The 18,374-nt window shown below is 42.5% G+C and overlaps 1 protein-coding gene across 1 annotated transcript; it reads left to right on the forward strand.

Annotated features, from left to right (window-relative positions):
- Window positions 1-6,642: 6,642 nt before the first annotated feature.
- On the forward strand, window positions 6,643-7,587 carry LOC308333092 (very long chain fatty acid elongase 1-like; the record flags this gene model as incomplete). The annotated part of the gene is made up of 1 exon (XM_080789287.1): window positions 6,643-7,587. One exon carries the CDS (start codon window positions 6,643-6,645, stop codon window positions 7,585-7,587), a length of 945 nt encoding a protein of 314 aa, XP_080645413.1.
- Between the last annotated feature and the right edge of the window lie 10,787 nt (window positions 7,588-18,374).

The raw sequence follows: 18,374 nt of genomic DNA on the forward strand, positions 1-18,374 counted from the left end.
AAACATGTAGCTAGGTGTAATGTTAGAGACCACAGAAGACATGTAAATATGAAATAAATGCTTAAACATGTAGCTATAGGTGTAATGTTAGAGTCCACAGAAGACATTTAAATATGAAATAAATGCTTAAACATGTAGCTATAGGTGTAATGTTAGAGACCACAGAAGACATTTAAATATGAAATAAATGCTTAAACATGTAGCTAGGTGTAATGTTAGAGTCCACAGAAGACATTTAAATATGAAATAAATGCTTAAACATGTAGCTATAGGTGTAATGTTAGAGACCACAGAAGTGAACCTTTCAAGCCTGTTTTCTCAACTCGCTGTTTTCTGCAAGACATTATACTCTATAAGCCATATCTCCACAACCGGTGGGTCAAACTGAACAACCAATATGTCAATTTGAAGCTATGATTCCCTGCTTTCACAACATGACGTGAAAAAAATCATGTCAAAAAATCCAGTCAAATTTGGCCACAAATAATTATGTTAAAAGGTTATATCTCAACACAAGGCAAAAATGCACCCTTTGTAAAGGAGTGATGTCACGTCACATGATCAGACCTGTGAGTAAGGGTCAGAGGTTGAACTGATCAGTTAATCCTGGAGAGAAGTTGCATGTTTTGGGAACAGAGACGATATGAATTAATCTGCACATGGTTCAAAGGAACGTCAGATTGAGACTATATTAATTAATCTGCACATGGTTCAAAGGAACGTCAGAGAGAGAGACTATATTAATTAATCTGCACATACTGTATGTTCAAAGGCGCACACGGTACATATTGTTATTGTGTTCTTTTTTTTATTGTTTGTTGTGGATTGCTGGATGTTGCTGTAATGTAGAACTCTGTGAAAGATTGCTGTAAACGTTTGACACACCTGTGTAGACTCACTGTACTAATTACCCACTGTTTCACAATGAGTTTATTATGGACACAACAACTCAACAACAAATGTATGTTTTGTTCTTAATATTCTAGGCTTTTCACGGCATATTTGGTGACTGTTTGGAGGAGTCACATCATGTCAAAATAACACCGAATAAGACACCTGTCTGACGGTGGACATTCCATTGACCTGTGAGTGACAGCTGTTCCTATCCTTACCATGTCCTGAAAACCTGCACAGACGGAGCTCCTACAGAAGTGAGTTTCACCCACTGATACACCTGTGTGTGTGTGTGTGGGTGTGGGTGTGGGTGTGTGTGTGTGTGTGGGTGCGTGTGCACGCGCGCGCTGTCAAAATAACTGAGTCAATTTGTTAAATGAATTGATAAAAAAATGTTAATGCGATGAATGCATGCTTAGATGACCCGCCCTCAGTTTTATTTTCATTTTTCCATCTGACTGCATCATTAATATAATCAATTTCAATTCAATTCAAAGGTTCTTTAACGGCATGTGTAAACATGTGTTTATATTGCAAAGCAAAGTGTCAAGATATACTTCAAAATGCATCTAATAAATGTGGAAAGTAGCCTATAATAATATATATACAGTTGGTGACTGTTTGGGACTCCTCCAGTCAGTCACCAAATACACGGTGAAAAGCCTAGAATAAGATTAAATCATACATTTGACGGCAGAGATATGGTTGACAGTTGACACTGTATATAAGACCTGAGGTTCTTTAAAAAAATTAAGTATTCAAAATCCAGTTTTCTGAAAAAAAAAGACCGAGGAAATGAACTTACCAGTGATGAGGAGGAGGAGGACAAGCAGACACATGTTGTCATCAAGTACCTCTGGTGATTATGGAACGCAGCTCAAGTGGAGGGAGGCCTCTCTCTCTCTCTCTCTGTGTGTCTCTGTCACGCTCTCTGTCTCTCTCTCTGTCTCTCTCTCTCTCCTCTCTCTCTCTCTCTCTCTCTCTCTCTCTCTCTCTCTCTCTCTCTCTCTCTCTCTGTTCTCTCTCTCTCTCTCTCTCTCTCTCTCTCGCTCTCTCTCTCTCTCTATCTGTCTCTCTCTCTCTCTCTCTCTCTCTCTCTCTCTCTCTCTCTCTCTCTCTCTCCTCTCTCTCTCTCTCTCTCTCTCTCTCTCTCTCTCTCTCTCTCTCTCTCTCTCTCTCTCTCTCTCTCATCTCTCTCCTCTCTCTCTCTCTGTCTCTCTCTCTCTCTCTCTCTCTCTCTCTCTCTCTCTCTCTCTCTCTCTCTCTCTCTCTCTCTCAATTATCTTACAAAGGTCCCCTATAGTGGCTTCTCTTTTGTCTGCATCACGATTCAAGTTGAGATCTAATCGCAAATTTAAATTGTCACCAATTTATAGACTTTATAGTTACTATATGGCCTCAGACATTGCGGCCATTTGATAACAGCGTCGCATTGAGCTTGTAGATCGGCTATTTTCAAAACATTTTGCATAATGACTACATTAATTCTACTTGTGGCACATTATTGATACCAATGAATGCTTCCGTACTTTATTTACTCGTGTCAATTATTTTGACTTCCGGACTTTTACAACAGAGTACCGATACTTCTACAGTACATTGAAGTATTGCTACTTTTTCTGAAGTAAAAAACTATGTGAGTACGTTTTCAGACTAACAGTCCTAGTAATGAGCGTACAGTTCAGAGGTGACAGACGTCTGGAAGGAGAGACAATGAGAGAGAGAGAGAGAGAGAGAGAGAAGTAGCACACACACGCATGTACTTGCATATGCATGTTTGGGGTTTTCCATGAGAGTCTTTTTATCCACTACAAGAGACATTTATCAAAGTTATTCCTCATCGTGATCTGTAAAAAACTTGAATATGGGGGAAAAATGGGAATTAATTAGATTTCTGGGGGAAGCTTGATCGAGTTAAAGATGCATTTAATGCGTTTTCTCTGATTTTAAATCTGCATTCGACTATCATGTTGCACCAACAACTATGGACAGACGCATAGTGTGAAATGGAGTTACTTATACAGTACACTGACTGTAGCATCGGCATGGCCGTTTAATGGCTTCAGTTCTCTTAACCCATTCTGACCTGAGATCAGATTCATACGAGGTTTCCACTGACACACACTGGTCTGATGAACCCATTCTGACCTGAGATCAGATTTAAAAAAATGTCAGTCGTCCTTCGATTTTTCAAAAATAGCAGACCTACAAGCTCGTAGCGCGCCACTCGGTGGCGCGCTATGAGCTTGTAGATCTGCTATTTTTCAATAGCTAAAGCACGAAATAGTGCTAACACCAAAACGGGTTCCCGTTCAGAATGGGTTAATATCTGACACATGAGACTTCTGAGTTGGTATGGACGAGTCGGGGCGGTTCCCAAATCATTCTATCCCCCTCTGAGACCCTCATTCCTTAATCCTTACATCTATACAAAGCTCGAGACGTATAGATCGAGAGACCCGGGAAAGAATTCCCCGTTTCATTTCCCTCATAGACTTTTAAAAAAGTATTTATTTAAAGACGTTTACGCCGCGGACAAAGCCAACTGGAGTTGTGACACATCATGACAATAAACACAATGTTTTGGGTCCAAACAAAGAATTTGAAAGATAATTATTCTTTGTAAGTATTGTTTGGTCCAAAATATTCACGTTTCGGCTTACCTGCTGTCCTAATAAATATTGGCACTCTGGCTATTGGTGTGTGCGGCCGGCCACCTTCTTGCTTTTTCAAGTTTTCCTCGACAATAACAAGAAATACAACAGTAGTAATAATGAAAACAAGTGACTAACAATTTAAACAATGAGACACTGATAACATCGATATATGCAGCAGATGTGCTTGACTCCTATGTCTCTCTCTCTCTCTCTCTCTCTCTCCCTCCCTCTCCCCTACACTCAGTCTGGGTGCAGCGGTGGCCGAACGGTTTGCGGAGCGGTCTTGATATCGGAAGGTCGCTATAGTTCGTATCCCCGGACCGGCACGTTAAAATTACCAAGTGCCCTTGTACAAGGCATTGAACCCCTACCATGAAATGTTCTATGAGCAGGGCCTGGCTGTAAACAAGTTCTTGAGCTTAGTCCAGTTACCCTGCAGGGTAAACATAGTACCTTTCCTTTCCTTTGTTATTTATTGTGTACACAGATGTCTCGTAGTAGAAAGAGTAGGCCAGCAGGGGGTGCCAGGGGGGTCAATAGCAAAGGAAAGGAGATGTAACATAAATCATTTATCATAATATTGGTGTTTGACTTCATTCACAGGTGTGTAAATGTGTGCTGTTTGCTTGTGAAGAGCTCTCCTAAGAGACAATCATGCAAGATAAAGCACACGTTTACACAGGCTATACACATTCTAATCAAAGGGTGTTCAGATTTCAGCAAATATTAGTTTATTAGTTACAAGCTACTGACTCACTGTCACGTACAGTAAACACAGGTCAGGGAGTCACTCGGGGGAGGCGGTGGATCAGCGGTATAGAGTGGGCTGGATGGTAACCGCAAAGGTCGCCGGTTCGAACCCTGTGGGCTCAACCCCAGAGTCGGTGTCGAAGTGTCCTTGAGCAAAGACACTGAACCCCCTGATTGCTCCCGATGTGCTGGTCGTTGCCTTGCATGGTTTCCGCCGCCATCTGTGTGTGAATGTGTGAATGTAATGCACAGTCTATGTAAAGTGCCTTGGGTAAAGGCACTATACAAGTAAGACGCGGGAAGCGAACGCAGCTCGTACATATTTGGGGTTTTTTAAGTTAATTCTTTTTTAAGTTAAGTTTTTTTTAAGTTAAGGTGTGTGTGTGTGTGTGTGTGTGTGTGTGTGTGTGTGTGTGTGTTACAGACACACACACACACACAGACATGATCTGCTAGGTCTCATAGTTAGTGCTCACTGCGTTCGCAATCACTGCGTTCGCAATAAATGCACCATTTACCATTTACAATACAGGGTGTGTACAGGGGGCCCAGACATCTGCATATTTGGGCATGCCTGACAAAGAACTCCATACATGGGCATAAAAGGGACGCATGTGACACAATATCTATAGGTGGGCCATGGCATGCATGTCCAACTTGCATCGTTCCAAGTGGGCCAGCGTCCGACGGGCACCGCTAAATATGAAGTACATTTGGATCCATTCTGAACAGATGTATTTTTCTCCCCATTTTCTGAACGGTTGTGGAGATGGCAGGTTTTCACCCGACGGTGACAATATCATTGTTCCTCTCCTGTCTCTCTTTACGTCATTATGTGTGTCTGAGCAAATCAGCTTTTCGTCCTATATTTAAACACAAACATTAAATCCCATTGACAATGAAAGGAGAATTTACGTCATGTCTGTCTGCAGCAAATCGGCATGTTACATCATAATGATGTACGATGATCATAAGAGCGCCCCTCACTTCACACAGGTGTGATTTTTGAGGGGTGCTAGCCCCTCCTATATACAGCTTTAATGTTTCTTTCAACGATGCTTGTTTCAGAAAACGCCAATGAAGAGAAATGTAATGTTTGTTTTGAGGACAGAATGAAACATTAGCACCCGTTGCTTAAACAAACTTGTAATTGAGGTTTTAAGATGATAAGAGCGCCCCTCACTTCACACAGGCGTGATTTTTATACATTTAATAATTTCTTTAATGACATTTAAGGTCTAATATTTCTACAATGTCTACACATCCTGTGGAGAGCCAATCATTGGCGGCATAAGCAAGAGGTTGAAGGGTAAATGTAGGTCTGATAATGATGTACATTACTTATTTCTGACCATTTTCCAAAGCATGGCCTACATTAATTCCCCTTCTTTCTTATAGTAGAGGGTATGTGCATGCTTAACCCATTCTGACCTGAGATCAGATTCATACGAGGTTTCCACTGGACACACACTGGTCTGATTATAACCCATTCTGACCTGAGATCAGATTCTAAAAATGTCAGTCGTTCTTCGATTTTTCAAAAATAGCAGACCTACAAGCTCGTAGCGCGCCACTCGGTGGCGCGCTATGAGCTTGTAGATCTGCTGTTTTTCAATAGCTAAAGCATAACATGATGCTAAAAAAAATGCGTTCCCGTTCAAAATGGGTTAAAGTGAATGGCAAATCGAGTGGCAAATCAAGTGACAAAGTGTATTTAGCGTTGTTTAAAGTAATTTAATGCAATCAAATATGACTTTTCTGTTTGGATGTATGGGCTCAGATAAAGGACAGAAAGTAGCTTTTTTTTGCCATTAAATAGGCGTTCCCGCATAACTTCCGGGTATTGATTGATTGATTGAAATATCTATTAATATTAGTTTGCAGAATTACAGTACATTTCAAGCACAAAACTCAATACAAAGACTGTTAACTGTGAGTGGACGACCCAATTAAGCATTACACTTGTTTACAACAGGGTCCACCTTGTTCCAATTCATCAAAACATTTAGAGACGTACAAATAGACACTTCTATATAGTTAATGATACGCGCTATACCGTCTATTTTCGAACAGACGCACAAATCGGCGAGGGGCTGATGTCGAGCGATGTCAGACCACATCGTCTGAGCGGCCTATATAAGATATAGGCGTTTACATTTATAACGTGACATTGTCCGAGGAAGAAGACGTCTATAGATAGCCCAGAAGAATAGATGAATCGGAACAAGGACAGAAGGTGAAATAACTGGGAAATAGCGAAGCAGCGAAGCAGAGAGCCAAGAGAGCAGGAAAAAGCCGGGCACTTCGACTTCAACGGGAACCACCGGCGCCAGGAACAAAGATGCTCCTCCCCCTCCAGGAGGCGGGATCCCGCCTGGCCGAGCTCTACGGCCGCGCCCTGGCCGGCGTCGACCCGCGGCTCAAGGCCTACCCGCTGATGTCCGGCCCCGGCGCCATGAGCGCCATCCTGCTGGCCTACCTGCTGTTCGTTCTCTACCTCGGCCCGCGGCTCATGGCCGCCCGGCGCGCCTTCCGCCTCCAGGGCCCCATGGTGGCGTACAACCTGGCCATGGTGGCGCTGTCGCTGTACATCGTGCGTGAGTTCCTGGCGTCCGGCTGGGCCACGTCGTACACGTGGCGCTGCGACCGCGTGGACACGGAGTCGGCGGAGGGCGCGCGCATGGCCCGCGCCGCCTGGCTCTTCTGGTTCTCCAAGATCCTGGAGCTGAGCGACACGGCGTTCTTCGTGCTGCGCAAGCGGCCCCAGCAGGTCACCTTCCTGCACGTCTTCCACCACTCCGTGATGCCCTGGACGTGGTGGTGGGGCGTGGCCTACGCGCCCGGCGGCCTGGGCTCCTTCCACGCCCTGGTCAACTCGGTGGTGCACGTGGTCATGTACGCCTACTACGGGCTGGCGGCGGCGGGGCCGCGCCTCCGCCGCTTCCTGTGGTGGAAGCGCCACCTGACGGCGCTGCAGATGGCGCAGTTCGTGCTGGTGTCGGCGCACGCCTCGCAGTACTACCTGATGGAGGCGTGCGACTACCAGTTCCCCGTCATCGTGCACATGGTGTGGCTGTACGGCGCGCTGTTCTTCGGCCTCTTCGCCAACTTCTGGGTGCAGGCGTACAGGAAGGGGAGGCGGCTGCCCGAGGACGACGCCGCCGCGAGCACCGAGAACGTTGCTGTTACCGCCGGACAGGAAGAAGGCTCTTCTTCTTCTTCTTCTGCTCAGCAGGAGGAGAAGAAAGGCGGATCCTGGCGCTCATGGAGCAAGAAGAAGGACTAGGTTTCTCCGTTTCTCAACGCTGGAGGGGGAAGTGGGCCCTGAAGCAGTGCGGTTGGTTCCCCAACTTTTTCATGTCAAGGACCCCCACATTGACACTAATTAGCCCCCCCCCCTTTGAAGAGATATGCCAGGGGCCCCCATAAGAGAACATCTTTACGGCTCTAGCTGAGATTCTCAAGCATTTTCATTTCAAGAGCCCCTGTTGGTTTTACCTGTAAACGATGCGTGAGCTTGTAGATCTGCACATTTTTGGCCAAGAGATTGGGTGTCATGCAGAAAAAAAAAGTGATTAAAGTACAGTTGTAAGTCCAGTTCTCTGAGACTACAGGGGTTTAAGTGGTGTGGTTATTGTCATTGGTCATTATTACCACAACCATCCCTGAAGGAGGAGCTACTGTGTATCAGACAAAATAAACTCTCAAGATATTTGAGCTAATAAAATAATAATAATAATTATTACATTATTTTTCGACATTACGGATTGCAATGGGGACGTTGCATGTTGACTAAACTATGCCCAGTCCTATCGCAAACCCTAACTTCACAAAAATATGCCTAAACCTGACCTTAATCTCGAACCCAAACCTCACAAAAACCTAACCTTAATCCCAACACTAACCTCACAAAACAACTATGCTGAGAGAGAGAGAGAGAGAGAGAGAGAGAGAGAGAGAGAGAGAGAGAGAGAGAAAAGTTGTATGTCCACCCTCTTGTTTTGAGTAGTATTTGAAGCTGCCTTTTAGCTTTTGTAGTTAAGCTGAATTCCAAAAGAATACCTCAAATCTCGACCACTCGCTCACTTGGTTACACACGGTCAATCCAGCATGTTGGTGTTACGGTGAAATTGGTGACCTTATTAAATATGTGACTATCGTGTAGACATCACATAACGTCAGTATTCAAATAAAGTAAATCGTTGTGGTTTGTTCATTATAGCAGAGTTCAAACCTTGTGATATTTAGGCCACGCATTTACATACCATCATGTTACGTTATGTGAAGTCCACAAGATGGTCACACACTTTGACAGGTCACCAACTTCACCATAACACTGCCACGCTGGAGTGACCGAGTGTGAGTGAGCGAGTGGCCGACATGTTGGATATTGGCTCTACAGTGACACACTGGAGAGTGAAGTGAACATGACGCCTATCTGTGAGAATGTTCTGGATGAGCACACCAGCCGCGACACGTGGTAGTATAGAGCTACAATTATCGACCGTCTTCTTACAGATTACTTTATTCATTTATCAAATCGACAATCACATTTTGATTGTTTTATTTGTCAGGGGCGCTAGCCCCGCGTATGTCCAGCTTTGAGGGTTTGTCTGTAAACACAAACATTGTCCTAACACAAACACTGAATGCCGTTGACAATGTATGGCCTGCAGTGTTGAGTGTTTGTGCAAACATAAACATTGAAGACCAAAGTGAGGACTCGATTTGTGATTGGCCGGAATGAGATGATGTATGATGATGTATGATAATAAGAGCGGCCCTCACTTCACATGGGTGTGATTTTTTTTAACTCTTCACGTCACATTTGCCATTTGCAATGAAAGGAGAATTTACGTCATGTCTGTCTGAACAAATCGGCTTTTTGTTTCATTGTCATTGACAATGAAAGGAAAATGTATGTCTTATGTAGACGAGCAAATCGGCTATTTTGGTCAGAATGAGATGATGATAAGAGCGCCCCTCACTTCACACAGGTGTGATTTATAAAATATTTACCCCAATGAAAAACAAAAAAGACTTTGTTTCACACAAAACTTGCAAAAGTAGCCGATTTACAAGCTGGTCACATTGCAACGCATTGTGACTTAATTGTGAAATAAAAATCACACAATGGTGATGTAAAACAAACGGTGCCAACACAAACATTAAATTATCTTTATTGTTAAATGGCATTTAATGTTTGTGTTAGGGACAAGATGACGTACATTTTCCCTTCATTGTCAATGGCGTTTTTAACACAAACATTGAACTAAAAACAAACATTAAACCTGTATTTAGGATGAGGCTATAGCGCCCCTCAAAAATGAAAAAAAATTGGAAGAAATTTAGACCGGGGAAAAAAAGTGACTAAATGTTAAATTATTTTATTTAAATTGAATATGGATAAATTAGCATTCCTCTAGGGAATCAGAGCTGCTTGACACTGTGGATATGATAATAAACATCTCTCTACACACACACACACACACACACACACACACACACACCCTCTCTCTCTCTCTCGTGCGCTCACACGCGTCGCAATGCTTGTTCACGTCATGTTGCTGCTCATCTTCACAAGTAAGACATACTGTATTTATGAATATCATAATGCAGAGTATTGTTGTGGTGAAACGTGCCGTTACTGTAAATATTACTGTAATATATATTTGGGTGTTTTTGCAGGATGGGGGGAAAAAAACGGTGGACTTTAATAATAACAGCAGGTTGTAATAACTTTCCTTGGAGTATTTAGCGTTTATTAGACGTTACAGATTCAATCTGTTACAGCTGTGCATGTTGTGGGGAAGTGGATGCTCTTATAGGTGGATGTACTGACATGTCATGGACACACGTGTATATGTGTGATATATTAATATTGCACGTGTGTGTGTGTGTGTGTGTGTGTGTGCGTGCGCGCCGATAGACCTTCATTTGATCAGGCGCACCGTAGATGGACCGATCTGTAATTACCGCCAAGTTCTGACCCACCTGAACATGAGGAAGGACAACGAGCTGTACGTGGCCACGCGGCCCGTCCGGGACCACGCCACGCCCACCGTGGTGGGGCTGGACGTGGAGCTCAACGCCATCCTAGACGTGGTGAGTTGAAACGCTCAACGCCATCCTAGACGTGGTGAGTTGAAACGCTCAACGCCATCCTAGACGTGGTGAGTTGAAACGCTCAACGCCATCCTAGACGTGGTGAGTTGAAACGCTCAACGCCATCCTAGACGTGGTGAGTTGAAACGCTCAACGCCATCCTAGACGTGGTGAGTTGAAACGCTCAACGCCATCCTAGACGTGGTGAGTTGAAACGCTCAACACCATCCTAGACGTGGTGAGTTGAAAAGGTTGAACACAGACATGTGAGGGTTGCCTGTTCGAACCCTGTGGTGCTCCCCCAGAGTTAGTGTCGAAGTGTCCTTGAGCAAAACACTGAACCGCTAATTGATTCTGATGTGCTGGTCGGTGCCTTGCTTGCACGGTTTATTCCGCCATCCGGTGTGTGTGTGAATGACTGTGAATGGCTGTATGTAATGCACGCAATCTCTGTAAAGCACGTTGGATAAAGGCGCTATATATAAATGCCTTATTTACGCTGTCAATGTAAATGCACATACATGGACTATATGTACTTTTAAATGCTACATTCTATTACACAAAGAAGGCAGATTATTTAAGAAGTCATTAACCAGGAGCTTGTTGACACAAACCGCTGTCATGTGTGATTGTTTAACCTCTCCCATTCCCTACCCAGTGCCTGTGCTTCTCCCAGGGTCCACTAGAGGTCCCCAGTGTGTTCCACTTCCACACACATGTGTTTCACGAGTGGCCCAATTCCAATCACTGACCTAGGCCTGCGTTCACCGTGAAGTCTGCCAGGGCTGGAGGGGGCGCTGTCCCAGTAGAAATGGGTAAGTCTGCCAGGGCTTGAGGGGGCGCTGTTCCATGAGTCAGCATCGATGCTGACTTTCTTTGGAAAAAGGGAAGTACCCACAGTTCATAGCGTTACCGGGGGAATGATCCAAATGTCAAGCTTGTGTGTGTGTGTGTGTGTGTGTGTGTGTGACTGTGCGTGTGTTTGCGCGTTTGCATGTGCGTACGTACGTGCATGAGTGCGTCCGTGCGTACACGCGCGCACAACAGGATGTTTTAAAGATCACCAAACATGGCCACCATGGGGACATTCCTGCACGGGCAAACAGGAAGACATTCTGTCTGCCTTTAGCCTGCCTCCCTCGCCTGCATACTTCCCTGTAGGAACGTTATCTGAGTCTAGAGGAGAATGACACCAATATTATACAATGCTAATACTACCACATACTTCCCTGTAGGAATGTTATCTGAGTCTAGAGGAGAATAACACCAATATTATACTAATACTGATACTACATACTTCCCTGTAGGAATGTTATCTGAGTCTATAGAATGACACCAATATTATACAATACTAATACTACTGCATACTTCCCTGTAGGAATGTTATCTGAGACTAGAGGAGAATGACACCAATATTATACAATACTAATACTACTACTAAATAATTCCCTGTAGGAATGTTATCTGAGTCTAGAGGAGAATGACACCAATATTATACAATACTAATACTACTGCATACTTCCCTGTAGGAATGTTATCTGAGACTAGAGGAGAATGACACCAATATTATACAATACTAATACTACTACTAAATAATTCCCTGTAGGAATGTTATCTGAGACTAGAGGAGAATGACACCAATATTATACAATACTAATACTACTACTAAATAATTCCCTGTAGGAATGTTATCTGAGACTAGAGGAGAATGACACCAATATTATACAATACTAATACTACTACTAAATAATTCCCTGTAGGAATGTTATCTGAGTCTAGAGGAGAATGACACCAATATTATACAATACTAATACTACTGCATACTTCCCTGTAGGAATGTTATCTGAGACTAGAGGAGAATGACACCAATATTATACAATACTAATACTACTACTAAATAATTCCCTGTAGGAATGTTATCTGAGTCTAGAGGAGAATGACACCAATATTATACAATGCTACTGCATACTTCCATCACCTCTATAGTGTAATGATGATCAGCAAACGCTCTCCCTGTACGATAAGCTGAGGAAACACACGCTAAAACTAATAAACTGCAGAGATTTGTAATTTATTCATTCATTCATTTGTTTATGATTGTATGTATGGCTGATCATAATCGCTGATCTGCCACCAGGCCTGTCCTGTAATGTGAGGAGATTTAACCAATTCTGGGCGGGATACCCTTTTGGTGTTTTAATAAGAGCAAGGAAGACGGAGGCGGGCCTGGAGGTTACTGGACCAGAATGGCCACGAGGATCAACCAAGCGTTCTTCATGTTCTACGTCACGACGGTCGTGGTGTTTCTGTCCGTCATCTTCAGTAAATGGAGTCCTGAATAATACTAATTGACGTCAGACTATAAAAGCTGATTTTGCTTCTCTGTTGAGAATCTTCATCCAAAAAACTGGACTGGACTGGACTTCCGGTGATGACGTCAGCGTGAGAGAGACGCTTCTGCTGTTCTCCCCAAACCCCACCGAGAAAATGTTAGTTTAAACACTACTTATAGTAGTTTTCAAAGTTTATTTCATGGTAGAGCAAACCTAATAATGTCAACCAACGAGGAAAAGAAGAAGAAAACACAAGGACGTGTCGCAATTGACACTCGCTCAGCGTCAAAGAAACATGACGACCCGCACCAGGAAGACGCCGACTTTGAACTTGAACATGGCGCTGCGGGGGGCCGCGACGAGGCTAGTAAATGGGAAAATCTTGCTGCCCGTGTGGTCCGCGATGTGACGGAAAAGATAGGTGCCCTGATAGACCAAAAGCTTACAGCCCTGACAACAACACTGGAGGGCTTTAATAGCCGACTGTCGGACAATACCAAACGCATTACAGAGGCTGAATCCCGCATCTCAGAGGCCGAGGACAACGCATCAACAATGGAAAACAGACTGAAAAAGCTGGAAAAAACAGTGACGACTCTACAACAGCGTGCGGAAGATGCTGACAACCAAAGCAGACGTGAAAGCGTTTGTATTATGGGTCTGAAAGAGGGGATAGAGGGCAAACAGCCTGTTAAATTCTTCGAGACCTGGCTTCCTACTCTGCTTAATATCGAGACAGAAAACAGCAGTGTGAAGATTGACAGGTGTCGCAGGGCGGCAGGAGACATCAAGCCTGATACAACTAGACCGGTGGTCATAAAATTTCAAACTATGCGAGATGCACAAATAATTATGACTGCAGCGCGGGCGAAGGGCGAGCTGAACTACAAGGGCAATAAACTTCTTATCAGACCGGACATCTCCTATCAGACCAGGATGGCAAGACGAGGATACAACGCAGTGTGTGACCAACTCATCAAAAAAGGGATACGATTTAAAATGCGCCTCCCTGCGAGACTAACTATTACATGCAACGGCGAGGACCACTCCTTCAAGACCCCACAAGAAGCTGAACACTTTCTGAAAGGCTTGGATTAAAGGTATTGCCCACCCTACACACGGATCGGACTGATGGAAGGCGTAACGGACTCTCTCTCTTTCTCCCCTCTCTCTTTCTCTCTCTCTCTCTCTCTCTCTCTCACCCGCGCGGTTTTGTTTTTTTGTTTTGTTTTTCTCCCTCCCCCTTCTCTTTCTTTAAAAAAAAATATATATATATATATCTCCCAGCGGTGCTTCACATCATACTGGTATATGTAGGTTATTTTGTTTGTATTAAAGGACTCGTTTATAATATTGAAATGTACAGCTCTGATTTCTGGCACACGGAGCACAACGAGCTGGAATAGTGTAGTCTGGATAAACTATATTGCAAGCATAATCTATAACCCATGGAGTACGTACTACAGTAGTTTATGGTGTTGATATATTCTTTATTATCACTTTATCTTCCCTAAACAATGGATTTAAAATCTTATTTATTTTATTTTTTACACACTATTCATGCAAGTCGGGCAAACAGACCAAATGCAATTTCAATTTCAATACAAAAAATGATTTATTCCCTTAGCTTATTATTATTTATTTTTTTCCTCTTCTCCGGATTGCAATTTTTCCCTTAACCCCATAAGGGCCACATTACGTGGACAAATACATTTTTTTTAATAATGAATGGTATAAGGAATGAACAGAGTGAAGAAAAAGGGTATTGAAGGAAGAGATACTTGGTTAGGAAATGGTTATACTATTGTTGGTCAAATCATGTTGATTATGGACCTTATTTTTTTTTATTTTTTTACATGCAAGTCTGCATGGCAAACAGACCAAATGCAATTTCAATCTCAATACAAAAAAATGATTTATTCCCTTAGCTTATTATTATTATTATTTTTCCTCTTCTCCTGATTGCAATTTTTCCTTTAACCCCTTAAATAAGGACCACATTCCGTGGACAAATAAAAAATGAATGGTATGAGGAATATACAGAGTGAAGAAAAAGGGTTTTGAAGGAAGAGATACTTGGTTAGGAAATGGATATACTATCTTTGGTCAAATTATGATTATGGATCTTATTTATTTGATTTTTTTTACACACTATTCATGCAAGTCTGGCAAACAGACCAAATGCATATTCAATTTCAATACAAAAAATGATTTATTCCCTTAGCTTATTATTATTATTATTTTTCCTCTTCTCCTGATTGCAACTTTTCCTTTAACCCTTTAAATCCTTTATCCTTTAAATAAGGGCCACATAGCTACTCGTTTATATTATTGAAATGTACAGCTCTGATTTCTGGCACACGGAGCACAACGAGCTGGAATAGTGTAGTCTGGATAAACTATATTGCAAGCATAATCTATAACCCATGGAGTACGTACTACAGTAGTTTATGGTGTTGATATATTCTTTATTATCACTTTATTTTCCCTAAACAATGGATTTAAAATCTTATTTATTTTACTTTTTACACACTATTCATGCAAGTCGGGCAAACAGACCAAATGCAATTTCAATACAAAAAATGATTTATTCCCTTGGCTTATTATTATTATTTTTCCTCTTCTCCGGATTGCAATTTTTCCCTTAATCCCATAAGGGCCACATTACGTGGACAAAAAAAAATAAGAATAATAATAATAATGAATGGTATAAGGAATGAACAGAGTGAAGAAAAAGGGTATTGAAGGAAGAGATACTTATTGGTTAGGAAATGGTTATACTATTGTTGGTCAAATCATGTTGATTATGGACCTTATTTTTTTTTTTTTTTTTTTTACACACTATTCATGCAAGTCTGTATGGCAAACAGACCAAATGCAATTTCAATTTCAATACAAAAAAATGATTTATTCCCTTAGCTTATTATTATTATTATTTTTCCTCTTCTCCTGATTGCAACTTTTCCTTTAACCCTTTAAATCCTTTATCCTTTAAATAAGGGCCACATTACGTGGACAAATAAAAATGAATGGTATAAGGAATATACACAGTGAAGAAAATGGGTATTGAAGGAAGAGATACTTGGTTAGGAAATGGTTATACTATTTTTGGTCAAATTATCTGATGCCAGTGGCCTACACTACCTGTAAATATCTGGCTGAATTTACACCTACAAACAAGGAGTGAAGCTCCAGTATTATTAGGTTCTACTTACTACCATTTGATTCTTCGGTGTGGGGATGGGGGGAGTTTGTGCGGAGAGAGGCTGATCTCAGTAGGGATTTTATCACTCGGTAGATTGGCCTTTTACTCTCCTGTGGCGGGACTCCTCTCAGCTTCACTGGAGCGATGTTTTTCATTTTAGCCCATCCATTAGGGATGAGCCGTATGTGTTTTATGTGTAACCTGTCTGTACAAGACAGTAGGGTTATTTTGTTTTATGTACTTCACCCCCTCCCCCCTCCGTTCACCTCCTCTTTATTCCAGCCATTTATAGACCTGCCCACCTTAACTTCAATAGGCTCCAGGTACGCACTCATGCAACACATGATGTATAGTATTAGTATTAGACATGAGTGATCTTAAAATTATAACCCTCAATGTGAAGGGTATAAATAATGTGGTCAAGCGTCAAAAAATATTGACCTATTTGAAAAAGGAAAAATGTCAAATAGCCTTTTTACAGGAAACTCACCTGTCTGATCTAGAACATATGAAATTACAGCGTAACTGGGTAGGCCAGGTATATCACTCCTCATACAATACAAAAAGCCGCGGAGTAGCTATTCTTGTACATAAGAATCTCCCATTCACCCTAGAAAAGGCTGTATCCGACGATGAGGGGAGATATATCTTGCTATCAGGTTTTCTTTTTGGTGAACATATCCTTTTGGGCTGTGTATACGCTCCTAATGTATTCGAGGCCTCTTTTTTCTCAAAATTACTGTCTGCAATATCCGCATTCTCAATTAATTATACCATCATTGGGGGAGATTTTAACTCCTCCCCTAACCCAAATGCTGACCAGTCAACCCCACGACCTACCCCGTCTCGTAAAAGTGTCAGACTTGGAGAACTATGTAATGATCTGGAGCTATTCGATGTTTGGAGATTACTCAACCCAAGAACAAGAGACTTCACTTTTTTTTCTCGACCTCACCAGGTGTATTCTAGAATTGATTTTTTCCTGACGTCTAGAATGATATTGGATAGGACTAAGGAGTGTATAATAGGCACACAGACGCTCTCTGATCACTGTCCAGTTAGCCTGACTGTCCACCCGCCCTATAGGGACCCTGCCAGTAGACAATGGCGTTTGAATCCTTCTTTGATGAGCAGCCCCCCGTTCTTGGAATATATTACTAATAAATGGAAGTTTTTCTTCTCTGTAAACAAAACTCCCGGGATGAGCCCCTCCACATTATGGGAGGCAGCAAAATGTTATCTACGTGGCTGTATTATTTCGTACAACTCAGCTCAACGGAAAGAGGCCTTTAAAAATCAACTGGAACTTGAAAAATTAATCTTAAAATTAGAATCTGATTGTAAACGTTCCTGGTCTAATAATTTGGCAAAACAATTAGATGCCGCCCGTTCAGCTCTAGACCAACTTCTGACAAAACAAGCGGAGTCCACCATTTATGCTGCAAAGCACCAGTTCTATGAATCGGGAAACAAACCTGGTCGACTATTGGCCCGACTGGCTAAAGGTAAACAGAATTCTAACACGATATCCTCCCTCAAAGATGACAATGAAGTTAGCCACCACACCTCTAAGGATATAAATAAAATTATGAAATCCTTTTACCAAAAGTTATACACTTCGGAGTGTGGAACCTCTGACCAGCAGAGGAAAGATTTTCTGGATAAAATAACATTTCCGACACTGTCTGAAGAACACAGAGAGTCTCTCTGTAAAGACATAACGGAGGAAGAAATACTCAAAACGATAAAAACCCTTAAAGGGGGTAAGGCCCCAGGCCCGGACGGCTACGGCCCAGAATTCTATAAAAAAATGAGTAAGGTTATAGTAGGTCCTCTGAGAGAGATGTATGCAGACTCACTACAAAGAGGCAGTCTCCCCCAAACCCTGAACTTGGCTAATATATCTCTCATCCTCAAAAAAGATAAACCAGCCGATATATGTGGCTCCTATAGACCCATTAGCTTGATAGCGGTGGACAGTAAAATACTCTCCAAATTATTATCAAGGAGGATAGAGGGACTGCTGCCTCTGATAATAAACCCAGACCAGTCAGGTTTTGTACAAGGCCGACACTCTATTACAAACGTGAGGCGGTTATTGAATGTTATACAGTACTCTAATCAGCTGAAATACAAAGCGCTAGCAGTGTCACTCGACGCGCAGAAAGCCTTTGATAGAGTAGAATGGCCGTATTTGTTCGACGTCATGGAGAGATATGGACTTGGAGGGAATTTCCTTAAGTGGATTCAAACCATCTACCACTCTCCCGTGGCCTGTGTCCTTACCAATGGCACCTGCTCTGAGCCTTTCCCCTTGGCAAGAGGCACAAGGCAGGGTGACCCCCTAAGCCCATTACTGTTTGCCGTCGCACTCGAACCGCTAGCCGAGGCTATCCGGTGTCATCATGATATTGAGGGGGTCTCACTTAC

Source organism: Protomyctophum bolini (genome assembly GCF_963924005.1).
Source record: "Protomyctophum bolini genome assembly, chromosome: 18".
In the NCBI taxonomy this organism is placed as follows: domain Eukaryota; kingdom Metazoa; phylum Chordata; class Actinopteri; order Myctophiformes; family Myctophidae; genus Protomyctophum; species Protomyctophum bolini.